This window comes from Pseudophryne corroboree, chromosome 6 (assembly GCF_028390025.1).
Source record: "Pseudophryne corroboree isolate aPseCor3 chromosome 6, aPseCor3.hap2, whole genome shotgun sequence".
Lineage (NCBI taxonomy): Eukaryota > Metazoa > Chordata > Amphibia > Anura > Myobatrachidae > Pseudophryne > Pseudophryne corroboree.
The window spans coordinates 108,037,175-108,062,304 of NC_086449.1; the positions used below are offsets into that span (position 1 = coordinate 108,037,175).

The 25,130-nt window shown below is 45.8% G+C and overlaps 1 protein-coding gene across 2 annotated transcripts in view; it reads left to right on the plus strand.

Annotated features, from left to right (window-relative positions):
* STXBP2 (syntaxin binding protein 2) overlaps nt 1-25,130 on the plus strand; it is a 97,343-nt gene that overhangs the window by 41,795 nt on the left and 30,418 nt on the right. For both annotated transcript variants that reach the window (XM_063931626.1, XM_063931627.1), the window contains exons 4-7: nt 5,446-5,522; nt 15,746-15,824; nt 17,765-17,868; nt 18,811-18,959. In XM_063931626.1, the coding sequence (XP_063787696.1) occupies nt 5,446-5,522; nt 15,746-15,824; nt 17,765-17,868; nt 18,811-18,959 (409 nt within the window). The remainder of the gene's footprint in view (nt 1-5,445; nt 5,523-15,745; nt 15,825-17,764; nt 17,869-18,810; nt 18,960-25,130) is intronic.

Below are 25,130 nucleotides of genomic sequence, written 5' to 3' on the forward strand. Positions count from 1 at the left end.
CCCGGTGTGTCTACCCTGTTGCATATCTTTGTATCATCTGCAAAAAGGCATATCTTCCCTTCAATACCATCTGCAATGTCACCAACAAAGATATTAAAGAGAACTGGACCAAGTACAGATCCCTGGGGTACTCCACTGGTAACATTTCCCTCCATAGATTGCACTCCATTAACTACGACTGTCTGTTTCCTATCCTGCAACCAGGTTCTTATCCATTTAACTGATTTATAATCCACCCCCAGGCTTTCAAGTTTATTTAGCAGTCTGCGATGTGGGACAGTGTCAAATGCCTTACTAAAGTCTAGATATGCTACATCTACAGCTCCCCCTTGATCTATTATTTTCATCACAGAGTCAAAAAAGTCAATAAGATTTGTTTGGCATGATCTCCCACCAGTAAATCCATGCTGTTTTGGATCCTGTAAGTTGTTTGATTTAAGATATTCCACTACTCTTTCTTTTAATAGTTTTTCCATTTACTTTCCCTACTACTGATGTAAGGCTTATTGGTCTGTAGTTACTTGCTTCTTCCTTGCTTCCACTTTTGTGCAGTGGAACTACATTTGCTCTTTTCCAGTCCTCTGGAATAGCACCTGTATTTAGTGACTGGTTAAATAATTCTGTTAAAGGTGTAACCAGCACATCTTTTAGCTCTTTGAGTATCCTTGGGTGTATCCCATCTGGTCCCATTGATTTATCCACTTTTAGTTTTGAAAGTTCTGTTAGGACCTTCTCATCTGTAAATGTACTTTCATCTACCTTATTTTTATGAATGTCCTTGCAATTTAACTGTGGCCCCATCCCTTCTTCTGTAGTAAATACTGAGCAAAAATAATTATTTAGGTGATCTGCTATTGCCTTGTCTCCCTCCACCAAATGCCCACTCTCTGTCTTAAGTCTTATTATTCCTCCATTTGATTTTCTCCTTTCACTTATATACTTAAAAAAAGTTTTGCCCCCTTTATCTACTGACTGGGCCATTTTCTCCTCAGCTTCTGCCTTTGCACGTCTGATCACTTTCTTAGCATCCTTCCGTCTGTCCAGATACACCTCTTTGTCGTTATTATTTTGAGTCTGTTTGTATTTCCTAAAAGCCATCTTTTTTGCTTTCACACTAGTTGATACTACTTTTGTGAACCACACTGGCTTCCTTTTCCTGGTGCTTTTCCTAACCATTTTGATACAAAGGTCTGTTGCACTTAGTAATGCACTTTTAATTTTTTTCCACCTCTCCTGCACTCCTTCCAAGTTCCTCCAGTCTGCCAATGAATCACTTAAACATCTCCCCATTTTTGCAAAGTCTGCATTTCTAAAATCCAACACCTTTGTTTTTGTGTGAGAGGAGTTGGATCCTGTCTTTATACGAAACCATACTGCTTGATGATCACTGGATCCCAGGTGCTCACCCACATATATATCAGATATCCTATCACCATTTGTAAGAATTAGATCTAATATTGAGTCTTTGCGAGTGGGCTCCCTCACCAATTGCTTGAGAGATGCTCCCTGTAAGGAATGTAGAAATTTGCCACTTGTAGCTGAACTTGCAAAAGACCCCTCCCAATTTACATCAGGTAAATTAAAGTCTCCCATGATTATGACTTCTCCCTTAAAAGCCATTTTAGAGATGTCCAACAATAGGTTCCTGTCCAAATCCTGCCCCTGGCCTGGTGGTCTATAGATCACCCCAATGCGAATAATGTCCTTCTTCCCAGTTTCTATGGTGACCCAAAGGGCCTCAGTTTTGGCTTCAATATTTTGTATTAAAGTAGCATTTATGCTTTTTTTCACATACATTGCTACCCCTCCTCCTATTCTTCCTATTCTATCTTTCCTAAATAAATTGTATCCTGGTATAGCTAAGTCCCAGTCATGATTCTCATTGCACCAAGACTCTGTAATTGCCACAAAATCCAGGTTATCCCTTGTCATTATCGCAATTAGCTCTGGAATTTTGTCTCCTAAGCTCCTAGCATTTGCAGACATAGCTTTAAGAATTTTTTCTGTGCATTTGTTAGTAGTAGCCATGTCCAGAGCGTACAAAATAAATGACAAGTTTAAAGTTGAAATTACCTGTTTGGGGATGTTGCTCAGTATTTGTTTTCTTTTACTAATCAGTAATCATACTCTGTCCTTACACCATGACTATACCTTACTAAATATAAATACATAGTACACCTGACCACAATGGGTAAATGTTCAAAGGAGGTAATCACCAGTCAGTATGCAATAATAAACTGTTTCACTGAGCAACTTTCCCACACATGCAATGACATTTACAAGAAATCATTACATAAAGAAACATACATAAGTTTGCATAAGAGAGAACTGTAGTGAGCAGATTGGGGATGCCTTTTCATAGTTTTTTTTAAAAACAGATGATAAGCATAAGATGAATTACATACTTTTGAGGCATTAAGGCAGTCCTTTTGTGGTAGTGTTGGTGTGTTGATGTTTTCCTTCTGTTTTCCTTCGGTTTAACGCAGGTATAACGCTATTTTTTATGTTCATGTTTGCTCAATCGGTGCTGCAGAGTCGTCCGCACTCTCCCGCCCGTTCTGTAGCTTTGCTATAGACCCCATGGTCCTTTTGGAGTCCCCAGCATCCTCTAGGACATAAGAGAAAATAGGATTTTAATACCTACTGGTAAATCCTTTTCTCATAGTCCGTAGAGGATGCTGGGGACTCCTTACATTGTAAGCTCCACGGGGGCAGGGACTGATGCGAATGGCCAAATATTCTCTGTAAAGCGCTGCTGAATATGTGTGCGCTAAATAAATAACTGGTAATAAATAGTAATAATAGAAGAAAAGGATTTAACAGGTAAGAACATAAATCTCCTAATGCCCCAATCTTTGTAGGCATAAGGGGGGTAATTCAGAGTTGATCGCAGCAGCAAATTTGTTTGCAGTTGTGCAAAACCATGGGGGTAATTCCAAGTTGATCGCAGCAGGAAATTTTTTAGCAGTTGGGCAAAACCATGTGCACAGCAGGGGGGGGGGGCAGATATAACATGTGCAGAGAGATAGATTTGGGTGTGGTGAGTTCAATCTGCAGTCTAACATGCAGTGTAAAAATAAAGCAGCCAGTATTTACCCTGCACAGAAACAAAATAACCCACCCATATCTAACTCTCTCTGCAAATGTTTTATCTGCCCCCCACTGCTGTGCACATGGTTTTGCCCAACTGCTAAAAAATTTCCTGCTGCGATCAACTTGGAATTACCCCCCATGTGCACTGCAGGGGAGGCAGATATAACATGTGCAGAGAGTTAGATTTGGGTGGGGTGTGTTCAAACTGAAATCTAAATTGCAGTGTAAAAATAAAGCTGCCAATATTTACCCTGCAAAGAAACAATATAACCCACCCAAATCTAACTCTCTCTGCACATGTTATATCTGGCCCCCCTGCAGTGCACATGGGGGGTCATTCCGACCTGATCGCACGCTAGCTATTTTTTGCAGCGCTGCGATCAGGTCAAAACATGGCAAATCTGCGCATGCGTATGCACTGCAATGCACAGGCGCGTCATACAGCTACAAAGCGGATCGTTGCTAAGCGATGGATTTTAAGAAGAATCCATTCGCACAGCCGATCACAAGGAGATTGACAGGAAGAAGGCGTTTGTGGGTGTCAACTGACCATTTTCTGTGAGTGTTTGGGAAAACGCAGACGTGTCCAAGCGTTTGCAGGGCGGGTGTCTGATGTCAATTCCAGGACCGGAGAGGCTAAAGTGATCGCAGCGGCTGAGTAAGTTCAGACCTACTCAGAAACCGCACAAACTGTTTTTGTACTGCTCGGCTGTACACGCGTTCGCACACTTGCAAATCGAAAATACACGGCCCCATAGGCGGCGACTATCTGATCGCAGCGCTGCAAAGAATAGTAGCAAGTGAGCGAACAGCTCGGAATGACCCCCATGGTTTTGCCCATCTGCTAACATATTTGCTGATGCGGTCAACTCTGAGTTACCCCCAAGGTTTCAGTGGGGGAAGGGTTTTTAGGACTCCACCTCAAGGGCAATGGATACATCTTTACTATTAGGCTCTGCTGAGAGATGGAGTTTCCAGAATCTTCATGGAGGTGGGAAGCGGAGCTGCCTCACCCCTCCGGGTGCCTATAAACCACAAGCCCACTCCGTTTCGGGAAATGGCATTTTCATCATAGTCTTTCTAGTCATTGACTTACTCTCTCTGTATTTAGAGCATGGTACAGGCCTCAGCTTAGACAGGATCCCACCTAGACAAGCTAGATTTACTAAAACTTCTAAAACAGACGACTGGAGGTGTTGTCCATAGCAACAAATTAAATTCTGACATTTTCTAGAATCCTGAATGCAATAAAGAAATGATATCTAAAATCTGGTTGCTATGGGCAACACCTCCATTTTTCATTTTTAGAGGCTTAGTAAATCTGTCCCATTGTATCATCAATGTCCAGTGCTGATACAGAAATGTATGACATGAGTGTCGGGCATGCTGCATGTACCAGAAATAAAATAAGATTCCATTATTGTCTTTTATAGTGCGTTGAGTTCACCATAAGTAAGCACTGAGCATGCATATACTGTATAGTGAGCGGTGCCTAGGTGCACAGGCATTTACACCCATTCCTTTTACTGAGTATATTGTGAAAGTAAAGGAAATATTAAAACAGTTATGGGCTCATTTATCAATGAGTGATACATTTCACTGTGAGTGATAAATTTCACCAGCCAATCAGCTCCTAACTGCCATGTTACATACTGTGTTTGAAAATTGACAGTTATGAGCTGATTGGCTGGTGCAATTTTATCACTCACAGTGAAATTAATCACTCACTTGATAAATAAGCTCATTACTATATAGTTTCAGATCTGTTGAGATTAGGGCCTGACTTCAAGTGTCAAGTGAAGACAGTTTGTGTATGAGCAAAGTTGCATCGGCAAGCTTGTGTTTTCCCATCTGTACTTTCAGCTGGGTGCATCTAAAGCCATAAATCTAGTGTATAGATGACTCCAGAGTACCGATGTCCATCTACCGTTCCAAAACTTCCTCCTGGTTTATGTAGCTATTAAAAGTTGCTATTTGCATCTCTTATGTATACAGTATGAAGACCTATGTAAATAAAAATAAGTTGATCCTTAAAGGAGCATTATGTGAGGGTTGGCTGTGTAATGGAAAGGAGGAGGGTGACCATATCATACAGCCCATTAAGAACCTTTGCAATCTGTTGGACCATTATGTAATAGATAGCACCTATCCTTGTGTATCAATGCCTATCTCCCTATAGATTGTAAGATTGCGAGCAGGGCCTTCCTACCTCTGACTGTCTGTTATTACCCAGTTTTGGTCTATTGTTGTTGTTCCAATTGTAAAGCACAACCGAATATGTTGCGCTATGTAAGAAACGGTTAATAAATAAATAATGACACAAGCTGTTTGTTTTCTTCTCCCACATGTCAGTTGTTGAAGATGTTAATAAGAGGAGAGAACCCATCCCCAGCCTGGAAGCCATTTATCTCATCACTCCCTGTGAGAAGGTATTTCAGTTAGCTTGTATAGATTTTCAGCCAGCATATTATCTCCCTTCTACCACAACTGTATCCTATGCAATGAATGTGATTTCTGTCACTAAGAGATACTTTTACACCTGCAAAACTGACTGTCACACACGCATTTTGTTGTAAAACACGTCAACAGGTTTCGATTTTCTGTGTGGTCTGTATTACAGCATTTATTTTTATCTATTTACAAGACAATGGCCAAAATTCAATTGTTTTAGGGCACATGTAAGTAATGGGCACTTGACTGGCGATATCCAGCTGTTCTGTAAGTGCCACAGGCGCCAGTTACTAATTGCACCCAAATTCACTGGATTTAAATGCATAAAGTAGCTAAACCCATGATATATTGGGCACCAAAAAGCCTGACTTTACGCAGATCTCTGCTCGCCACTGCAGGAGGTAGCAGGCAGAATTAATGTGTGCCCATGGCACTTGCGCTCCAAAGCAAACCAATTGAATAGCTCCTGTCAGGTGCCCATTACTTACGGGCGGGCAAAATCACTTGAATTCCCCCTCAATTGACCTTAAAGTGTCTCTTTACAATAATCTTTGCGATAAATGGGGTAGTCACAGTTGGCGTGCTAAATAACCAAAAGTCTTCCTCAGCTGCCGAAAAATCCAAACTTCTTCTGCATCAGAACTGAGAACTCTCCACGTTATTTATTAGTTTTCTTTCTTTCTTTCTCTTTCTCTTTCTCTTTCTCTTTCTCTTTCTCTTTCTCTTTCTCTTTCTCTTTCTCTTCTCTCTCTCTCTCTCTCTCTCTCTCTCTCTCTCTCTCTCTCTCTCTCTCTCTCTCACTGTACTGTAGCATTTCATTAATAACCCTCCCAGCAGGTGTGTTTTGTTTTTGTTTTGTTTCTCCTGCCTGTATATCAGTGGATATCACCCGAATAAATGTTAGAGGTTATATTATGGGTGTCTTGCAGCTTCTTTAAGGTGCGGCAGTGGCAGCAGTGAGACATTACAGGAATGTGGTAAGAAGGTCTGGTTTCTGTATTGCACTGGATATAATGACGTGTACTGTATTTGATGGGTTCTTCTTCATTTTATTCTGTTTCTTTATGGCTTAGTGTATGATGTATTTGTCATTTTAATTACACTGTAACAAATGAGATGCACATGGTACTACATTCTTCAGATACTTAACTAGGAGAAAAGGGCCATAGTGCCCCCAGGGCTCGTGCTGAAGAGGAACGTATTGTATATAAAACCAGAGGGGAGCTGGACCTTAGAGTAGATTCTCCTCCATTTACTTGTACTTGACTCTCAGACACCAAATTCCACCCACACATCATCCCACTTACTATTATTTTTACTGTTTCTCCTTCATTCACTAGAGGACACTAGAAGGTCTTTACGGTGTGGTATAGATGGTGGTCAGGTGGAGCCAGGGCACTTTAAATTCTTTAGAATTGTGACTGGCTCCTACCATCTATGCCGGTCCTCTCTCTGGGCTTATCTAGAGGAAAATTATTTTTGCAAGCTGAGGACAGACCCGCAGCTTACTGTCCCTGTCTATCTGCGACGGGGGAGCTACCGATGGGACTCTGGCACAGTTTCTTTAAACTGCAGCCATTGTTTCTGGCCACAGGGACATCAGTCCGAGAAGTATAGGCAGCGCTGCCCAGCCGGTCAGCATGGCAGAGGTTAAGTATAGCCCTGAGCTCTAACTAGCAGAGTCTCCGGATAATGCAGCTTGATGCAGGGCACAGAGTCTATCCCCAGCAGTGGCAGCGTACCTTGGAAGCTGGCACCGGTGATCTGGTATCATTGTATACCTGGAGTATACTGGGGGTATAGAGAAGGAGGGAAGATTTATTTATATATATATATACACAATATGACCAGCAGAGGCACTTCTTCTAAGGCTGGCTTCACAGAAGCTCTATGCTGGTAAGAAGTGCTCTGCAAAATGAAGCGTCTTTATATTGTGATAGTTGTGAGACGTCTTCCACAGCGGAGAATCCTACAGTTCTACAGGATCCCACTCCTTCATGGTTGGTTCAATTGTCTGGGGTCATGTCTGATCTGTCAGAGGAACTGGCTGCTTCTCATAAGGACAGAGAAGCATCCAGATCCCAGGCTTCTTTGCCCAAACCGGAGTGGGCACAGAGTTTAGCCAAATCAGTAGAAGCGTTACGGAGATCTATGGGGGCATCTAAATCCCCCACCTCCTCTTCTGCACAGATAGTCTCAAAAAAGAGACCATTACCAGCAGTTTTACAATCTGATGAGATTCAGACTATGAAGATTTGTCTCCTTTAGAGGAGGGAGAGGCTATCCAAGATTCAGACACTGAATTAATTCAGGATGACACGGAAATTGAATCTGAGGGTTTAGACGCACTGATACAAGCAGTACGTCAGGTTTTACAAATTACGGATTCAGATCCGGATCCACCGCAACCTTCCTTTTTTGCTAAGAAATGAAGGAATGCTGTTGCTTTTCCTGTTTCTGCGGAAATAGATGATAATTTTGCACTAGCGTGGAGGCATCCTGACAAAAAAAAATTCAAATTACGCGCAGAATTTTACTTGCTTATCCTTTTCCAGAGGAAAATAGAGTTAAGTGGGAGGATCCCTCGCTCTAGATTATCAAAGAAAACTATCCTACCGGTGGATAGTGCTACCTCATTAAAGGAACAGGCAGATTGCAGGTTGGAAAATACTTTAAAATCCATTTACTCAGCTGCAGGAGTACTTATTTGCCCTACCCTGGTGGGTGTTTGGGTTAACAAGGCTAAAGAGGGCTGGGCAGAACAATTGGTGACAGGTTTACAATCTGGTCTCTACAGATCATTTGATTGTCCGGGCAGAACATATCAGGGAATCTGCTGTATACTGGGGTTAAGCATCCAAGGATGCAAGAACCATTGGATCCAGGATATCTGCTTTGTCGATTTCAGCACGCCGAGCGCTATGGCTTAGACAATGGCAAGCGGATGCAGAATCCAAGAAGGTGGTCGAAGCACTACCATTTAATGCCGAGTTCCTGTTTGGTCAAGAACTGGATACTCTGATTTCCAAAGCCACGGGGAGGTAAGTCGACGTATCTCCCTTCTGCAGCTCCAGCTCCCAGAAAGACTTTTTGTGAGCCGTCTTTCCGGTCCTTTCGAGTTCTGTCAAAATTCAGAGGACTTACCAGAGGAGGATCCACCGCTTTCAGAGGTAACAGAGGGCGTGGACGCGCTGCAACCACATCAACCTTGCAGCAGAACCCTAAACCTGCCGCTAAGCCCGCCGCATGACGGGCTTCCCTCCCTTCTGGGGGTTCCCAGGGTGGGAGCTCGTTTTACTGAAATTCAAACGAGTTTGGTTAGAAAACTGCACAAATGCCTGGGTAAGAGACATCATTACGCAGGGTTACAAACTCGATTTTCAGTTAAAACCTCCGCCAAGATTTTTTATAACAGGTTTACCAGTTTCACAAGAACGTCAGGATTCCCTTCGCCAGGCAATACAAAGACTCCAGGAGAAGGGTGTCATATTTCTAGTACCTTCCCACCAGCAAAAACGGATTTTCTTACGTCCTGGAGGATGCTGGAGTCCATATTAGTACCATGGGGTATAGACGGGTTCACCAGGGGCCATTGGCACTTTAAGAGTTTAACAGTGTGGGCTGGCTCCTCCCTCTATGCCCCTCCTACCAGACTCTGTTTAGAAAATGTGCCCGGAGGAGCCGGTCACAGCTAGGGGAGCTCTACAGAGCTTCTTTACAAAAAATTTATTTTAGAGTTTGTTTTTTTACAGGGAGGCTGCTGGCAACAGCCTCCCTGCATCGAGGGAGTGAGTGGGGGAGCAGTGTCCGCCCTGCGGGGTCTGAGCCACTGTCTCTGCTGACTGGACATTGAGCTCCAGATGGGATAGATTGCTCCCCGCCGCAGGGGAACGCTCACCCCAGCAGCATGCCGCCACCCCCTTACAGAGCTGAAGTGTGGCGAGTGAGTCATCGGCTCCCTAACAAGCAGGGAACCGATGTGAACATGGCGGTAACGGGTAGGAGCGCAGTGGTACTTAGGTGGGGCGCTCTGAGCCGGCGCCTTAACCCTACACTGACCAGAAAGCCTGTCTGGATCCACGGATCTCAGCCAGCACAAAATCCTCAGGCCAGTATAATCTAGGAAGAGCGGGAAGACAGCACCATTAAGGGGGGCGGAGCTTCCCAGAGCAGACCCAGCAGCGTACAGCGCCATTTTCCTGCCTGCAGACACGCTGCCAGTGGAAGAGTAGTCCCTCCAGAGCACCTCCAGCTATCTGTACGGTACCAGGGGGTTGTAGAAGGGAGGGGAGGCTGTGTAAAGACTGTGTCACCTATTAAGAGACACAGGTGGTCATTCCGAGTTTATCGCTAGCTGCATTCATTCGCTGTGCAGTGATGAGGCAAAAAAACTGTACTTCTGCGCATGCGGCGCAATGCGCACGCGCGTCGTACTATTGCAACGAACGATGTAGTTTCACACAGGATCTAGCGAAGCATTTCAATCGCACTGGTGGCCACAGAGTGATTGACATGAAGTGGGCGTTTCTGGGTGTCAACTGACCGTTGTCAGAGAGTGTTCGAAAAAACGCAGGCGTGCCAAGAAAAGCGCAGGCGTGGCTGGCCGAGCGCAGGACGTGTTTGTGACATCAAAACAGGGACTGAATAGGCTGAAGTGATCACAAGTGCTGAGTAGGTTTTGAGCTACTCTAAAACTGCACAAAAAAACTTTGTAGCCGCTCTGCGATTCTTTAGTTCGCACTTCTGCTAAGCTAAAATACACTCCCAGTGGGAGGCGGCATAGCGTTTGCACTGCACGGCTGCTAAAAACTGCTAGCAAGCGAACAACTTGGAATGACCACCCCAGTCAGCGCTGGTTAAGGGTCTCCCTATACCTTTATAGCGCTGTGTGTGGGTTGGCTCCAATCTCTGTGCCTCTCTGCCATTCTTGGTGGGGGGGGACTCTGTCTGCCCGGTACCCTGTGTGTATGTGGGGTATACAAGCGAACATGTCTAGAGGCGCTGTCTCACATGCTGCAGAGGATTTATCTTCTCAGGAAGATCCCATCCCATGTAATCAGGATTGCAATGTTGTAGCGCAGATACCAGCTAGAGAACCAGAGTTGGTTAACCTCTCTTAGGGGGGCTGTTTCTCAGATTTCTGAAAGGGTTGCAAGGACTGCGTATGCTACTCAGGTATTGCAGTCCTCTATGGCAGTATGGTCTGATACTGCTCCCTCTGGGCCATCTACGGTACATTCTCACAAACGTGCTTTTGTCCAGATTATGCAGGAGGACACGGATACCGATTCTGACACAGCAGACGGTGATGGGGATGTGTCGAGGGGGTCGGCATTACTTGCTAAGGGGGTCAAGTTGATGATTGAGGCCATGCGGGATGTGTTACATATTTCTGACACACCTCCTGAGCAGGTGGAGGAGGCCTTTTTCACACACAGTAAGATAGCCCCTCTCACCTTTCCGGCATCTAAGGAATTAAATACTATATTTGAAAAAGCCTGGGAAAACACGGAGAAAAAATTCCAGATCCCTAGAAGGATTCTGGTTGCTATTCCCTTCCCGGAAGATGATAGAAAAAAATGGGAGTCTCCGCCTATAGTTGACGCCTCTGTCTCTAGGCTGTCAAAACAGGTGGTCTGACCAGTCCCGGGATCTACCGCGTTGAAAGACCCGGCAGATCGCAAAGTGGATGCTATGCTCAAATCCATGTACACGGCTTCAGGGGCTATACTGCGGCCTACTATTGCCTGTGCATGGATTTCAAAAACTATTGCAAAGTGGTCAATCACTCTGCAGGAGGACTTGACTACGATGGATAAAGGTGACGGTTTATTTTTACGTAACATACATGATTAATCCATGAAGGATCTGGGTTCCATGGCTGTGGGGATCTCCTCCATGTCCGTCTCGGTTCGCAGGGGTCTCTGGCTGCGCCAATGGTCTGTGGACGCGGAATCCAGTAAAAGTGTGGAGAGCCTACACTATACAGGTCAGGCTCTGTTTGGGGAGGTGCTGGATGCGTGGATTGCCACGGCTACAGCGGGTAAGTTTCCTTTTCTCCCCTCAGCTGCACCGGCTACGAAGAAGCCTTTTACTCCCAACACGTCACAGTCCTTTCGGCCCAGTAGGCCTAGAAAGAACAAGCCCTCTCACACCTTCTTTAGAGGTGGTCGTGCCAAATCCAAAAAGCCTGCTTCCGCAGGTTCCCAGGACCAGAAGCCTGCTTCTGGTACCTCAAAGTCCTCAGCATGACGGTGGACCGCAAAGCCTGGAGGAAGGTCAGGTGGGAGCAAGACTCCGGCATTTCAGCCACGTCTGGGTGTCGTCTGGCCCTGGATACAGGATATTGTGTCCCAGGGGGTACAGGCTGGAGTTTCAAACTCTCCCACCTCACAGATTCTTCAAATCAGGCTTGCCGGCTTTGCCAGCAGACAGAGCTATTCTACTGGATGCTATCCGAAAATTGATAGTGTCCAAGGTCATTGTTCCAGTTCCACCTCATCAGTTGACCAAAGGTTACTATTCGAACCTTTTTGTGGTTCCGTAGCCGGATGGTTCAGTAAGGCCAATTCTGAACTTGAAATCTTTGAACCCTTATCTCAGGGACTTCAAATTCATGATGGAGTATCTGAGGGCAGTTATCTCAGGACTGACGGAGGGGGAGTTCCTGGTGTCCCTGGACATCAAGGATGCATACCTCCACATTCCCATTTGGTCGCCGCATCAGGCTTATCTCAGGTTTGCACTGTTAGACGATCACTATCCATTTCAGTCGCTGCCGTTCGGTCTCCCCACGGCACCGAGGGTCTTCACCAAGGTGATGGCAGAGATGATGGTTCTCCTCCGCAAGCAGGGGGTGAACATAATTCCATATCTGGACGATCTGCTGATCAAGGCATCGTGCAGAGAGAAGTTGTTAAGATCCATTGCTCTCACGACGGATCTACTCAAGGAGCACGGTTGGATTCTGAACCTTCCAAAGTCTCATCTGGAGCCAACAAGGAGACTGTCTTTCCTGGGGATGATCCTCGACACGGAGGTGCAGAGGGTGTTTCTACCGGTTGAGAAAGCGTTGATTCAAACCATGGTTCAGGATGTCTTAAAGCCTGCCAGGGTGTCGGTTCATCAGTGCATCCGCCTTCTGGGGAAGATGGTTGCCTCCTACGAGGCTCGGCAGTACGGAAGGTTTCATGCTCGCTCCTTTCAACTGGATCTCTTGGATCTCGCCTACACATGCACCAGAGGATACGTCTGTCTCTGAAAGACAGGATTTCACTCCTCTGATGGATACAACTACCACACCTTCTGGAGGGCCGAAGGTTTGGAGTTTAGGACTGGATCCTTCTAACCACGGATTGAAGTCTAAGAGGTTGGGGACCAGTCGCTCAAGGGGAAACCTTCCAAGGAAGGTGGTCGAGTCAGAAGTCCCTTCTTCCGAGCCAATTAACCTACCAGTATATTTTTGGATTGTGGGAGGAAACTGGAGTATCTGGAGGAAACCTGCGCAAGCATGGGGTGGATATACAAACTCAACACAGTTAGGGCCATGGTGGGAATTCAACCCATGACCTCACTGCTGTGAGGCAATAGTGCTAACCATTACACCAGCCGTACTGCCAGTACTTGGTTGAAGAGAACTGGAGGGTCTCCCCAGGACTGTATTGCGATGGGTGCAGACAGAGCCGGCCATAGACATAGGCAAACTAGGCAATTGCCTATCGCATTTGATATGCCTAGGGGCATCAGCAGCTTCTGCTGATTAAAATGTTATGCAGCATGCCTATATTCTGTTTGTAGCATTTCATATGCAGATATAGCCACAGTCTCACACAGTATATAGCAGGCATTCCTAACCACGGTCCTCAAGGCACACCAACAGTGCAGATTTTAGTGATATCCAGGCTGCAACACAGATGGTTATATCAAAATAACTGTGCTACTAATTAAGTCACCTGTGCTGAAGCCTGGATATCACTAAAATCTGCACTGTTAGTGTGCCTTGAGGACCGTGGTTGGGAATGCCTGGTATATAGGCATGTTGCATATCATTTTAATCGACAGAAGCTGCTTGTGCATCCTAGCCACATAGCGATGCAAATAAGATGCATTTTCATTAAAAAAAAGGTCCCCGACGTTAGCATTGAGGCAAGATTTTTGAGGACACATCTTTATCCAAGCAGAGGCAGAGGTCACAGTGTTAGTGGAAGTGTGAGTGCTGTGTGCATGTGAGTGGGTTGGTTGTGCAGTAGTGTTCGGAATATGTGTAAGGAGCATTATGTGGGTGATGTAAAAATGCGTTAATAATGTGCAACATATGTGTAAGGGGCACTATGTGTGTCATTATGTGTATAAGGGCATTAATAATGTGCGGCATATGTGTAACGGGTACTACTGTATGTGTGTCATTATGTGTATAGGGGCACTAATAATATGCAGCAAATGTGTAGGGGGCACTATGTGTCATTATGTGTATAAGGGCATTAATAATGTACGGCATATGTGTAAGAGACATTATGTGTAAAAGGGCATTAATAAAGGTTGTCAATGTGTAAGGCGCATTATGTTTATAAGGACATTAATAATGTGTCTCATGTGTAAGGGGCATTACTGTGTTGAATTATGTGTATAAATGCATTACAAATGTGTGGCATTATGTGTATAAGGTGCTCTACTATGTGGCATTGCGTATAGAAAGGGCACTACTGTGTCATCTAATGTAAATAAAGAGCAATAGGGTGTGGTGTAATGTGAATAAGGAGCAACTCAGTGTGATGTATTGTGAATAAGGGGCTCTACTGTGAGGAGTAACGTTTATAAGGTAAAGTGTGGGATGTAATATGAACTATGGACACTATCGCATGATCAAATGTGAATAAAGTTGCAGTACTGTGTGGCGTAATTGGAATTGGGGGTACTATTGTGTGGCCATGCCCCTTGCCAGCAAAAACACCCCCCCTTTTTGGGCTGTGCGCCAAATGTGCAAACTATTCCTACTTAAAATATAGGGGGTAAAAACACAAAAATAAGGACTGCTATGGGTGAGGGGTGATGGTGCTGGGAAAGAGGTGCAAGGTCAGAGGCGGAACCAGCTGCGGTGCTAGGGGGCACCAGCCAATATCTTGCCTAGGGCATCATATTGGTTAGGGCCGGCTCTGGGTGCAGAGCAGTGGTGGCTCCAGAGGTGGGGCAGCAGCACAAATATGGGTCCCTTTCCAACTGCCAGTGAGTTCTGGCCAGTGATGTTGTCCAGCATTTTGCGGAGGGGGGGGGGGTTCTCCCTTTTTCAATGTTTGACTGTGCTGCAGATCCACATCTGAAGCCGCCACTGGTGGAGAGTGCTGCTAATTGCTAGTATGACATCTGACCATTTGTGTATTCGTGTAGAATTCACACAAATCCATTTTATGTTCCAGTTTCACTTTCATTTATGCTGTTCATTTCACGGCCAGTAACTGAATCTCAGGGTTCCGGCAGGAGGTCCAGACCAACAAAACTACCTGTAAACTTTATTTTACAAACCACAAAGTAAACGGGACTCCAAGACATTGCCGAGTGTGTAAATGTACCAAATTACCCGCCTCACCCATAACAAAGATCATACCTGCGCCACACCTTGTGGGACTGTCCATCTATGAGAATTCTGTGTAGTCTATCGTCGCTCTTTAGGGCCACATCCTTCGTTCATTTTAATATTTCCTTTCCTCCTAGAGCATATTTATCAACATTTGTCTAGCGGTAGCGTACGTCATTACGCCTTTAGTGGGGGAATAAGCACCATAATATCATAAGGCATGGCTCAGTGCATGACATTAGGCAAGGGGACAGCGGGGACATGCGTTCTCTGGCTGTCTCTCACTCCCATAATATCATAGCTAAAAACACTGTGGTGTCGTTACTTAAATAGAAATAACACCCATACCCATTCCCCTACTCTGAATACAGCCGGTATCCCCATGCTAGTGCCCCAGACCAGTTAGACGGGTTTCTCAGATGCTACATTTAGAACAGACTAAAATAATAATTGCATTGTTCAACTATTCTACGCCAGGAGAATATGATCCTCCTAATGACTTGGACATCACCCTTTACAGATGCATATCTCTGTCACATGCATTGTCACTTGTTAATATGGCATGAAAACATATTTGGTGATTGCATTGTGGATATTAACCATATCATTGCCTTCTCTTTTCTTGCACAGTCTGTCCAAGCTCTTGTATCGGACTTCAAAGATTTATGTTCCCCTATGTATAAAGCTGTTCATATATTCTTCACAGACAGTGAGTATTACAGGGCTGGTATATACCAGTCAGCACCTTTTTAGAGGGGTTGTATATTACAATGGATTTGTTTTACAAGGAAAGAGGTGGGGTAGTCTGGTTTAGTGCAGGATAGGTTGTCCTCTGTGTATACTGGATGAAATATCTCGTTTCATGTTAAGCCGACTGCTCACACACAGGTGAAACGGCCTTCTGAGGCTGAGCCAGTATTCAGTCAATCGATGAACTAGGAACTGGTGACCTCACTGTGCCATGAGCAGGAAGTGCCATCATGGCGCTTGCAGCCTCATTCCTGAATTATGTCACTGCTGGGCCTTAGTGATGTGATAGCCTGCATTCACATGAATATGGTTTCTTCCACTGGAACTATATAGTGCATGTGGCAAGATGTGCTGGGACCCATTTGTTATTAGCTTTGATTAGCCTTTAATAAATGTTATTAGCTTTAATAATAGATGTATTTTCACCAGACTATTGAGGGGAGAGTGGAGAGCATTACAAGTAGGAAACAGTCTCATTCTTTATGATGATGATCTACCTCAATTAGTGACCCTCATCTCTAAGGTGCATATCCAACTACAGGATGCAAAACTTGCGCCTGTACAAAACTTGTTTGCTACAGGGGTAGAATGGACAACAGATAAATGTTTGCTGATGGGAAGGTGGTGTGACCTAGCCCAACTCTGTTCTGGTATGAATGGTCGACCATGTTAGGATCGACATTCATTAGGTTGACCACTATTGGTTGCCATAGACATGGTCGACATGGATTAATAGTCGACACATGAATATGGTTGACGCGTGACATGTCAACACATGAAAAGGTCGACATGGATATTTTCTAACTGTTTTTGGTGTCATTTTTACCGTAACATGACCAGGAACCCCGATTAATGCACCGGCGTCCCCTTGCATGGCTCGCTTCACTTTCCATGCTGCAGGCAATTGGGCTACCGTTCCCAATTGTAGTCCACGTGGATGGTAAAGTATGAAAAAGTTAAAAATCTATTTATTTTTAAAAGCCATGTTGACCTTTTCATGTGTCAACCTGTCCCGTGTCGCCCATTTTCATGTGCCAACCATTTGTCCATGTCACCAATAGTGGTCGACCTAATGACTGCTGACCTTAACATGGTCGACCATCCAAACGGATACCGCCTAACTCCACACTGCAGTGTAGCCAGAGCCAGGTAGCATGTGTTTGCAGCAATTGTGTGCACTGCGTGCTCGGCAGCCGCAGACATAAATAGGTTCTCATTTGTACCCCTCACTGTACAACTTGCTGCAAAGTCTGCCCCTTGGTAACTTTACTCTACCCCTACCATTGTTTTAAATGACAGCCCTATGAATCTTCAAAGCAGGCTATCTGACCAGACACTAGTTGTGGCAATGTGTGGAGACACGACAGCTGTAGTCTGAAAATGCTTCTACTTATCACAAATGGTAGTTTTAATGCTCCACAAGGCTGTCGTGTTAATAGAACAGTTAGGGCCCCAGTTTGGTGACCCCTACGTTACTTCTCTAAGGGGAACATTTACTCAGCAGTGATAAGAGCGGAGAAGTGAGCCAGTGAAGAAATTTCCCCGTCAACCAATCAGCAGCTCTGTATCATTTTATAGTGTGCAAATTATAGATGTTACTTCTTTGCTGATTGGTTGCCATGGGCAACTTCTCCACTGGCTCACTTCTCCGCTCTTATCACTGCTTAGTATATGTATCCCTAAGACACTCAGGCTTCTCTGGATATGGGGTGGGATAACTTTAAATAAGCCATATAAAGGTTTCCAGCACTTGAATACTGGGACCAGAACCGAGACAGAGCTGAATATTTATATTTAAGGATCTATGAGATACCTGGGCATAGGGGATCATTAGCAGTTTGAGTACATGAAAATAAAGTGGTCATTACAGAGGGATGACCTATGAACCTCTCTTCACAGCTTGCCCAGAAGCACTCTTTAATGAACTGGGGAAATCCAGGGTGCCAAAGGTGATAAAAACATTAAAGGAAATAAATTTGGCATTCCTGCCTTATGAATGCCAGGTAAGACGCACTTCTGCTTATTGCTATCATACTAGAGCAACATATGTTTGGAGGACTCTGCTGCTCTACAATATACTTTAATCTGTGCACTATTGTACTGCGATGGGTCCATGTATTCCACTGCTGTCTGTGTGACGTGAGACAGGATGTACTTCATCAGTGTTCTCTGCTCACTCTGTACATTCCAAGCAGAGAACTGTAGCTAGGACAACGTGAGCTTGGTCATGGTTTCACCTGTACAAGCAATGCTACAGAAGCTGTGAACAAGTTCATGTTTTTATTTGTTACGCTTTCAGATGTCTGAAAATATATTTCTAATGGTGTGTAGTCATTATATCGACAGTCACAGTGTTGACTGTCCTAATGTCAGCATGATTAAAATGTTGACATGTTCAAAGGGCTTTATTTATGAAGCGGCAGCTTGTGTTAGCCTCTGTTTCTCAACGGGTTTGAAATGGAAATTTAAAGCGGCGCTAATATTCAGTGTAAAGCCCAGCGTGCTCTACAATGAATGTTAGCGGCACTTTAAATTTTCTGCTCCAAGCGCTTTTTAAAGCTGCCGCTTTGCAAAAAAAAAAAAAGCCCAAAACGTCTAGAGTTGAAAAATTCTAATACTCTAGGGCGCCGTGGTTCAAAAAAGTTTTGGGAACCACTGTTATACGTCCATCCAGTGCAGGATTTATATTGCAACTTAATTTTTTGTTATTTTCTGTTTATGTAATATTGTTGATGAGTTTTCTGACTGTATACAGTATGTATTATACTTTTGAATATTATGCACACAATAGATTGACTAGTCTTTCCGTCTGTCTTGATTTATTGTTCTATTAAACATTATATTTGGTTTAAGATAATGTTATGTTGTAACCAGATTAGTCCTTTGTAAATTCCCAAAGCACACCCTAGTGTAGGACCTTCCTGACACACACTCTGCTCCTCCAGGTCTACTGCTCGGATGCAAAGGACTCGTTTCACACCCTTTTCAGCAAGGTAGAAAAGACAGAACGTAGCAGATGCCTGGAAAAGTTAGCGGAACAGATTGCCACATTATGTGAGACACTGAAGGAATACCCAGCCGTCCGATACCGCAGGTAACGGCCACATTCTGTGACTTCTATAGTGGGGACATTGGTTGCAGTACTTTTATCAGTCTCCCTGGCCTCATCTTCATTGGCCGTCACTCTAGATGCAGACCGTTCCCAATGTGTGCTTTTCTGTTATTGTTCTCAAGCAGTATCTCAGTTTTCTCTAACGTCCTAGTGGATGCTGGGGACTCCGTAAGGACCATGGGGAATAGACGGGCTCCGCAGGAGACATGGGCACTTTAAGAAAGAATTTAGATTCTGGTGTGCTCTGGCTCCTCCCTCTATGTCCCTCCTCCAGACCTCAGTTTGAGACTGTGCCAGGACGAGCTGGGTGCTGTTCAGTGAGCTCTCCTGAGTTTGCTGTGAGAAAGTATTTTGTTAGGTTTTTTATTTTCAGGGAGCTCTGCTGGCAACAGACTCCCTGCATCGTGGGACAGAGGGGAGAGAAGCAGCCCTACTCTCTGAAGATAGGTCCTGCTTCTTAGGCTACTGGACACCATTAGCTCCAGAGGGATCGTACACAGGATCTCACCCTCGTCATCCGATCCCAGAGCCGCGCCACCGTCCCCCTCGCAGAGCCGGAAGACAGAAGCCGGGTGAGTATGAGAAGCAAGAAGACTTCGAAATTGGCGGCAGAAGACTCCGTTCTTCACTGAGGTAACGCACAGCACTGCAGCTGTGCGCCATTGCTCCAACACACCTCATATACTCCGGTCACTGTAAGGGCGCAGGGGGGGACGCCCTGGGCAGCATATGGACCTCTTTTGGCAAAAGTACACATATATACAGTTGGGCACTGTATATATGTATGAGCCCCCGCCAAGAAAATGTATATTTAAGCGGGACAGAAGCCTGCCGTCCAGGGGGCGGGGCTTCTTCCTCAGCACTCACCTGCGCCATTTTTTCTCCACAGCTCCGCTGAGAGGAAGCTCCCCAGGCTCTCCCCTGCAGATACACGGTAGAAGAGGGTAAAAAGAGAGGGGGGGCACATAATTAGGCGCAAAAATCAATATAAACAGCAGCTACTGGGTTAACATTAAGTTACTGTGTTATTCCTGGGTTTATAACGCTGGGGTGTGTGCTGGCATACTCTCTCTCTGTCTTTCCAAAGGGCCTTGTGGGGGAATTGTCTTCAGATGAGCATTCCCTGAGTGTGTGGTGTGTCGACATGTCTGAGGTAAAAGGCTCCCCTAAGGAGGAGATAGAGCAAATGTGTGTGTAAGTGGTGTCTCCGTCGACAACGCCGACACCTGTTTGGATATGTGAAATTAAGTGCTAAGGTAAATTTATTGCACAAAAGATTAGAGAACAGACAGGGAATCTACCCATGTCTGTCCCTATGTCGCAGAGACCTTCAGAGTCTCTCAATGATCACTATCCAAAATAATAGACACTGATATCGACACGGAGTCTGACTCCAGTGTCGACTACGATAATGCAAAGTTACAGCCAAAATGGCAGGAAAGTATTCAATATATGATTATTGTAATAAAAAAATAAGATTTTACTCACCGGTAAATCTATTTCTCGTAGTCCGTAGTGGATGCTGGGACTCCGTAAGGACCATGGGGAATAGCGGCTCCGCAGGAGACTGGGCACAACTAAAGAAAGCTTTAGGACTACCTTGTGTGCACTGGCTCCTCCCACTATGACCCTCCTCCAGACCTCAGTTAGGATACTGTGCCCGGAAGAGCTGACACAATAAGGAAGGATTTTGAATCCCGGGTAAGACTCATACCAGCCACACCAATCACACCGTATAACTCGTGATACTATACCCAGTTAACAGTATGAAATATAACTGAGCCTCTCAACAGATGGCTCAACAATAACCCTTTAGTTAAACAATAACTATATACAAGTATTGCAGACAATCCGCACTTGGGATGGGCGCCCAGCATCCACTACGGACTACGAGAAATAGATTTACCGGTGAGTAAAATCTTATTTTCTCTGACGTCCTAAGTGGATGCTGGGACTCCGTAAGGACCATGGGGATTATACCAAAGCTCCCAAACGGGCGGTAGAGTGCGGATGACTCTGCAGCACCGAATGAGCAAACTCTAGGTCCTCCTCAGCCAGGGTATCAAACTTGTAGAATTTAGCAAATGTGTTTGACCCCGACCAAGTAGCTGCTCGGCATAGTTGTAAAGCCGAGACCCCTCGGGCAGCCGCCCAAGAAGAGCCCACCTTCCTCGTGGAATGGGCTTTCACTGATCTAGGATGCGGCAGTCCAGCCGCAGAATGTGCAAGCTGAATCGTACTACAGATCCAGCGAGCAATAGTCTGCTTTGAAGCAGGATCACCCAGCTTGTTGGGTGCATACAGGATAAATAGCGAGTCCGTTTTCCTGACACTAGCTGTCCTGGAAACATAAATTTTCAGGGCCCTGACTACGTCCAACAACTTGGAATCCTCCAAGTCTTTAGTAGCCGCAGGCACTACAATAGGTTGGTTCAAATGAAAAGCCGATACCACCTTAGGGAGAAACTGGGGACGAGTCCTCAATTCTGCCCTATCCATATGGAAAATCAGATAAGGGCTTTTACATGACAAAGCCGCCAATTCTGACACACGCCTGGCCGAAGCCAAGGCCAACAGCATGACCACTTTCCACGTGAGATATTTCAAATCCACGGTTTTAAGTGGCTCAAACCAATGCGACTTTAGGAAATCCAACACCACGTTGAGATCCCAAGGTGCCACTGGAGGCACAAAAGGGGGCTGAATATGCAGCACTCCCTTAACAAATGTCTGAACTTCAGGCAGTGAAGCCAGTTCTTTCTGGAAGAAAATCGACAGAGCCGAAATCTGGACCTTAATGGAACCCAATTTTAGGCCCATAGTCACCCCTGACTGTAGGAAGTGCAGAAAACGGCCCAGCTGAAATTCCTCCGTTGGGGCCTTCCTGGCCTCACACCACGCAACATATTTTCGCCATATGCGGTGATAATGGTTTGCGGTCACTTCTTTCCTAGCTTTAATCAGCGTAGGGATGACTTCCTCCGGAATGCCCTTTTCCTTCAGGATCCGGCGTTCAACCGCCATGCCGTCAAACGCAGCCGCGGTAAGTCTTGGAACAGACAGGGCCCCTGCTGCAGCAGGTCCTGTCTGAGCGGTAGAGGCCATGGGTCCTCTGAGATCAGTTCTTGAAGTTCCGGGTACCAAGCTCTTCTTGGCCAATCCGGAACAATGAGTATAGTTCTTACTCCTCTTTTTTTCTTATTATCCTCAGTACCTTGGGTATGAGAGGAAGAGGAGGGAACACATAAACCGACTGGTACACCCACGGTGTCACTAGAACGTCCACAGCTATTGCCTGAGGGTCTCCCGACCTGGCGCAATATCTTTCTAGCTTTTTGTTTAGGCGGGACGCCATCATGTCCACCTGTGGCCGTTCCCAACGGTTTACAATCAGCTGGAAGACTTCTGGATGAAGTCCCCACTCTCCCGGGTGGAGGTCGTGCCTGCTGAGGAAGTCTGCTTCCCAGTTGTCCACTCCCGGAATGAACACTGCTGACAGTGCTAACACGTGATTTTCCGCCCATCGGAGAATCCTTGTGGCTTCTGCCATCGCCATCCTGCTTCTTGTGCCGCCCTGTCGGTTTACATGGGCGACTGCCGTGATGTTGTCTGACTGAATCAGTACCGGCTGGTTTTGAAGCAGGGGTCTTGCCTGACTTAGGGCATTGTAAATGGCCCTCAGTTCCAGAACATTTATGTGTAGGGAAGTCTCCTGACTTGACCATAGTCCCTGGAAGTTTCTTCCCTGTGTGACTGCCCCCCAGCCTCGAAGGCTGGCATCCGTGGTCACCAGGACCCAGTCCTGTATGCCGAATCTGCGGCCCTCTTGAAGATGAGCACTCTGCAGCCACCACAGCAGAGACACCCTGGTACTTGGAGACAGGGTTATCAGCCGATGCATCTGAAGATGCGATCCGGGCCACTTGTCCAAGAGGTCCCACTGAAAGGTCCTTGCATGGAACCTGCCGAATGGAATTGCTTCGTAGGAAGCTACTATTTTTCCCAGGACTCGCGTGCAGTGATGCACCGACACCTGTTTTGGTTTCAGGAGGCCTCTGACAAGAGATGACAGCTCCTTGGCTTTCTCCTCCGGGAGAAACACTTTTTTCTGTTCTGTGTCCAGAACCATCCCCAGGAACAGTAGACGTGTCGTAGGGACCAGCTGTGACTTTGGAATATTTAGAATCCAACCCGTGCTGTTGTAGCACCTCCCGAGATAGTGCTACCCCGACCAACAACTGCTCCCTGGACCTCGCCTTTATCAGGAGATCGTCCAAGTACGGGATAATTAAAACTCCCTTTTTTCGAAGGAGTATCATCATTTCGGCCATTACCTTGGTAAATACCCTCGGTGCCGTGGACAGACCAAACGGCAACGTCTGGAATTGGTAATGATAATCCTGTACCACAAATCTGAGGTACTCCTAGTGAGGATGGTAAATGGGGACATGCAGGTAAGCATCCTTGATGTCCAGTGATACCATGTAATCCCCCTCGTCCAGGCTTGAAATAACCGCCCTGAGCGATTCCATCTTGAACTTGAATTTTTTTATATAAGTGTTCAAGGATTTCAAATTTAAAATGGGTCTCACCGAACCGTCCGGTTTCGGTACCACAAACATTGTGGAATAGTAACCCCGTCCTTGTTGAAGGAGGGGCACCTTGACTATCACCTGCTGGGAATACAGCTTGTGAATTGCCTCTAGCACAGCCTCCCTGTCTGAGGGAGTTGTTGGCAAGGCAGATTTGAGGAAACGGCGAGGGGGCGACGTCTCGAATTCCAGCTTGTACCCCTGAGATACCACTTGAAGAATCCAGGGATCTACCCGTGAGCGAGCCCACTGATTGCTGAAGTTCTTGAGACGGGCCCCCACCGTACCTGGCTCCGCCTGTGGAGCCCCAGCGTCATGCGGTGGACTTAGAGGAAACGGGGGAGGACTTTTGTTCCTGGGAACTGGCTGTATGCTGCAGCTTTTTCCCTCTACCTCTGCCTCTGGGCAGAAAGGACGCGCCTTTAACCCGCTTGCCTTTTTGGGGCCGAAAGGACTGTACCTGATAATACGGTGCTTTCTTTGGTTGTGAGGGAACATGGGGTAAAAAAGCTGACTTCCCAGCTGTCGCTGTGGAAACAAGGTCCGAGAGACCATCCCCAAACAACTCCTCACCTTTATAAGGCAAAACTTCCATATGCCTTTTAGAATCTGCATCCCCTGTCCACTGCCGAGTCCATAACCCTCTCCTGGCAGAAATGGACATTGCACTTTATTTTAGATGCCAGCCGGCAAATATCCCTCTGTGCATCTCTCATGTATAAGACTGCGTCTTTTATATGCTCTATGGTTAGCAATACAGTGTCCCTGTCAAGGGTATCAATATTTTCCGACAGGGAATCTGACCACGCAGCTGCAGCACTGCACATCCATGCTGAAGCAATAGCCGGTCTTAAAATAATACCTGAGTGTGTATATACAGACTTCAGGATAGCCTCCTGCTTCCTATCAGAAGGCTCCTTCAGGGCGGCCGGAGACGGTAGTGTCACCTTCTTTGACAGGCGTGTGAGCGCTTTATCCACCCTAGGGGATGTTTCCCAACGTGACCTATCCTCTGGCGGGAAAGGGTACGCCATTAGTAACTTTTTAGAAATTACCAGTTTCTTATCGGGGGAAGCCCACGCTTCTTCACACACCTCATTTAATTCATCAGATGGGGGAAAAAACCACTGGTAGTTTTTTCTCCCCAAACATAATACCCTTTTTTTGTGGTACCTGGGGTAACATCAGAAATGTGCAACACATTTTTCATTGCCTCAATCATGTAACGTGTGGCCCTATTGGAAGTTACATTAGTCTCATCGTCGTCGACACTGGATTCAGTATCCGTGTCGTCATCTGTGTCTGCCATCTGAGGTAGCGGGCGTTTTAGAGCCCCTGATGGCTTTTGAGACAGTTGGGCAGGCACGAGCTGAGAAGCCGGCTGTCCCACATCTGCTATGTCGTCAAACCTTTTATGTAAGGAGTTGACACTTTCACGTAATTCCTTCCACAAGTCCATCCACTCAGGTGTCGGCCTCGCAGGGGGTGACATCACATTTATCGGCATCTGCTCCGCCTCCACTTAAGCCTCCTCATCAAACATGTCGACACAGCCGTACCG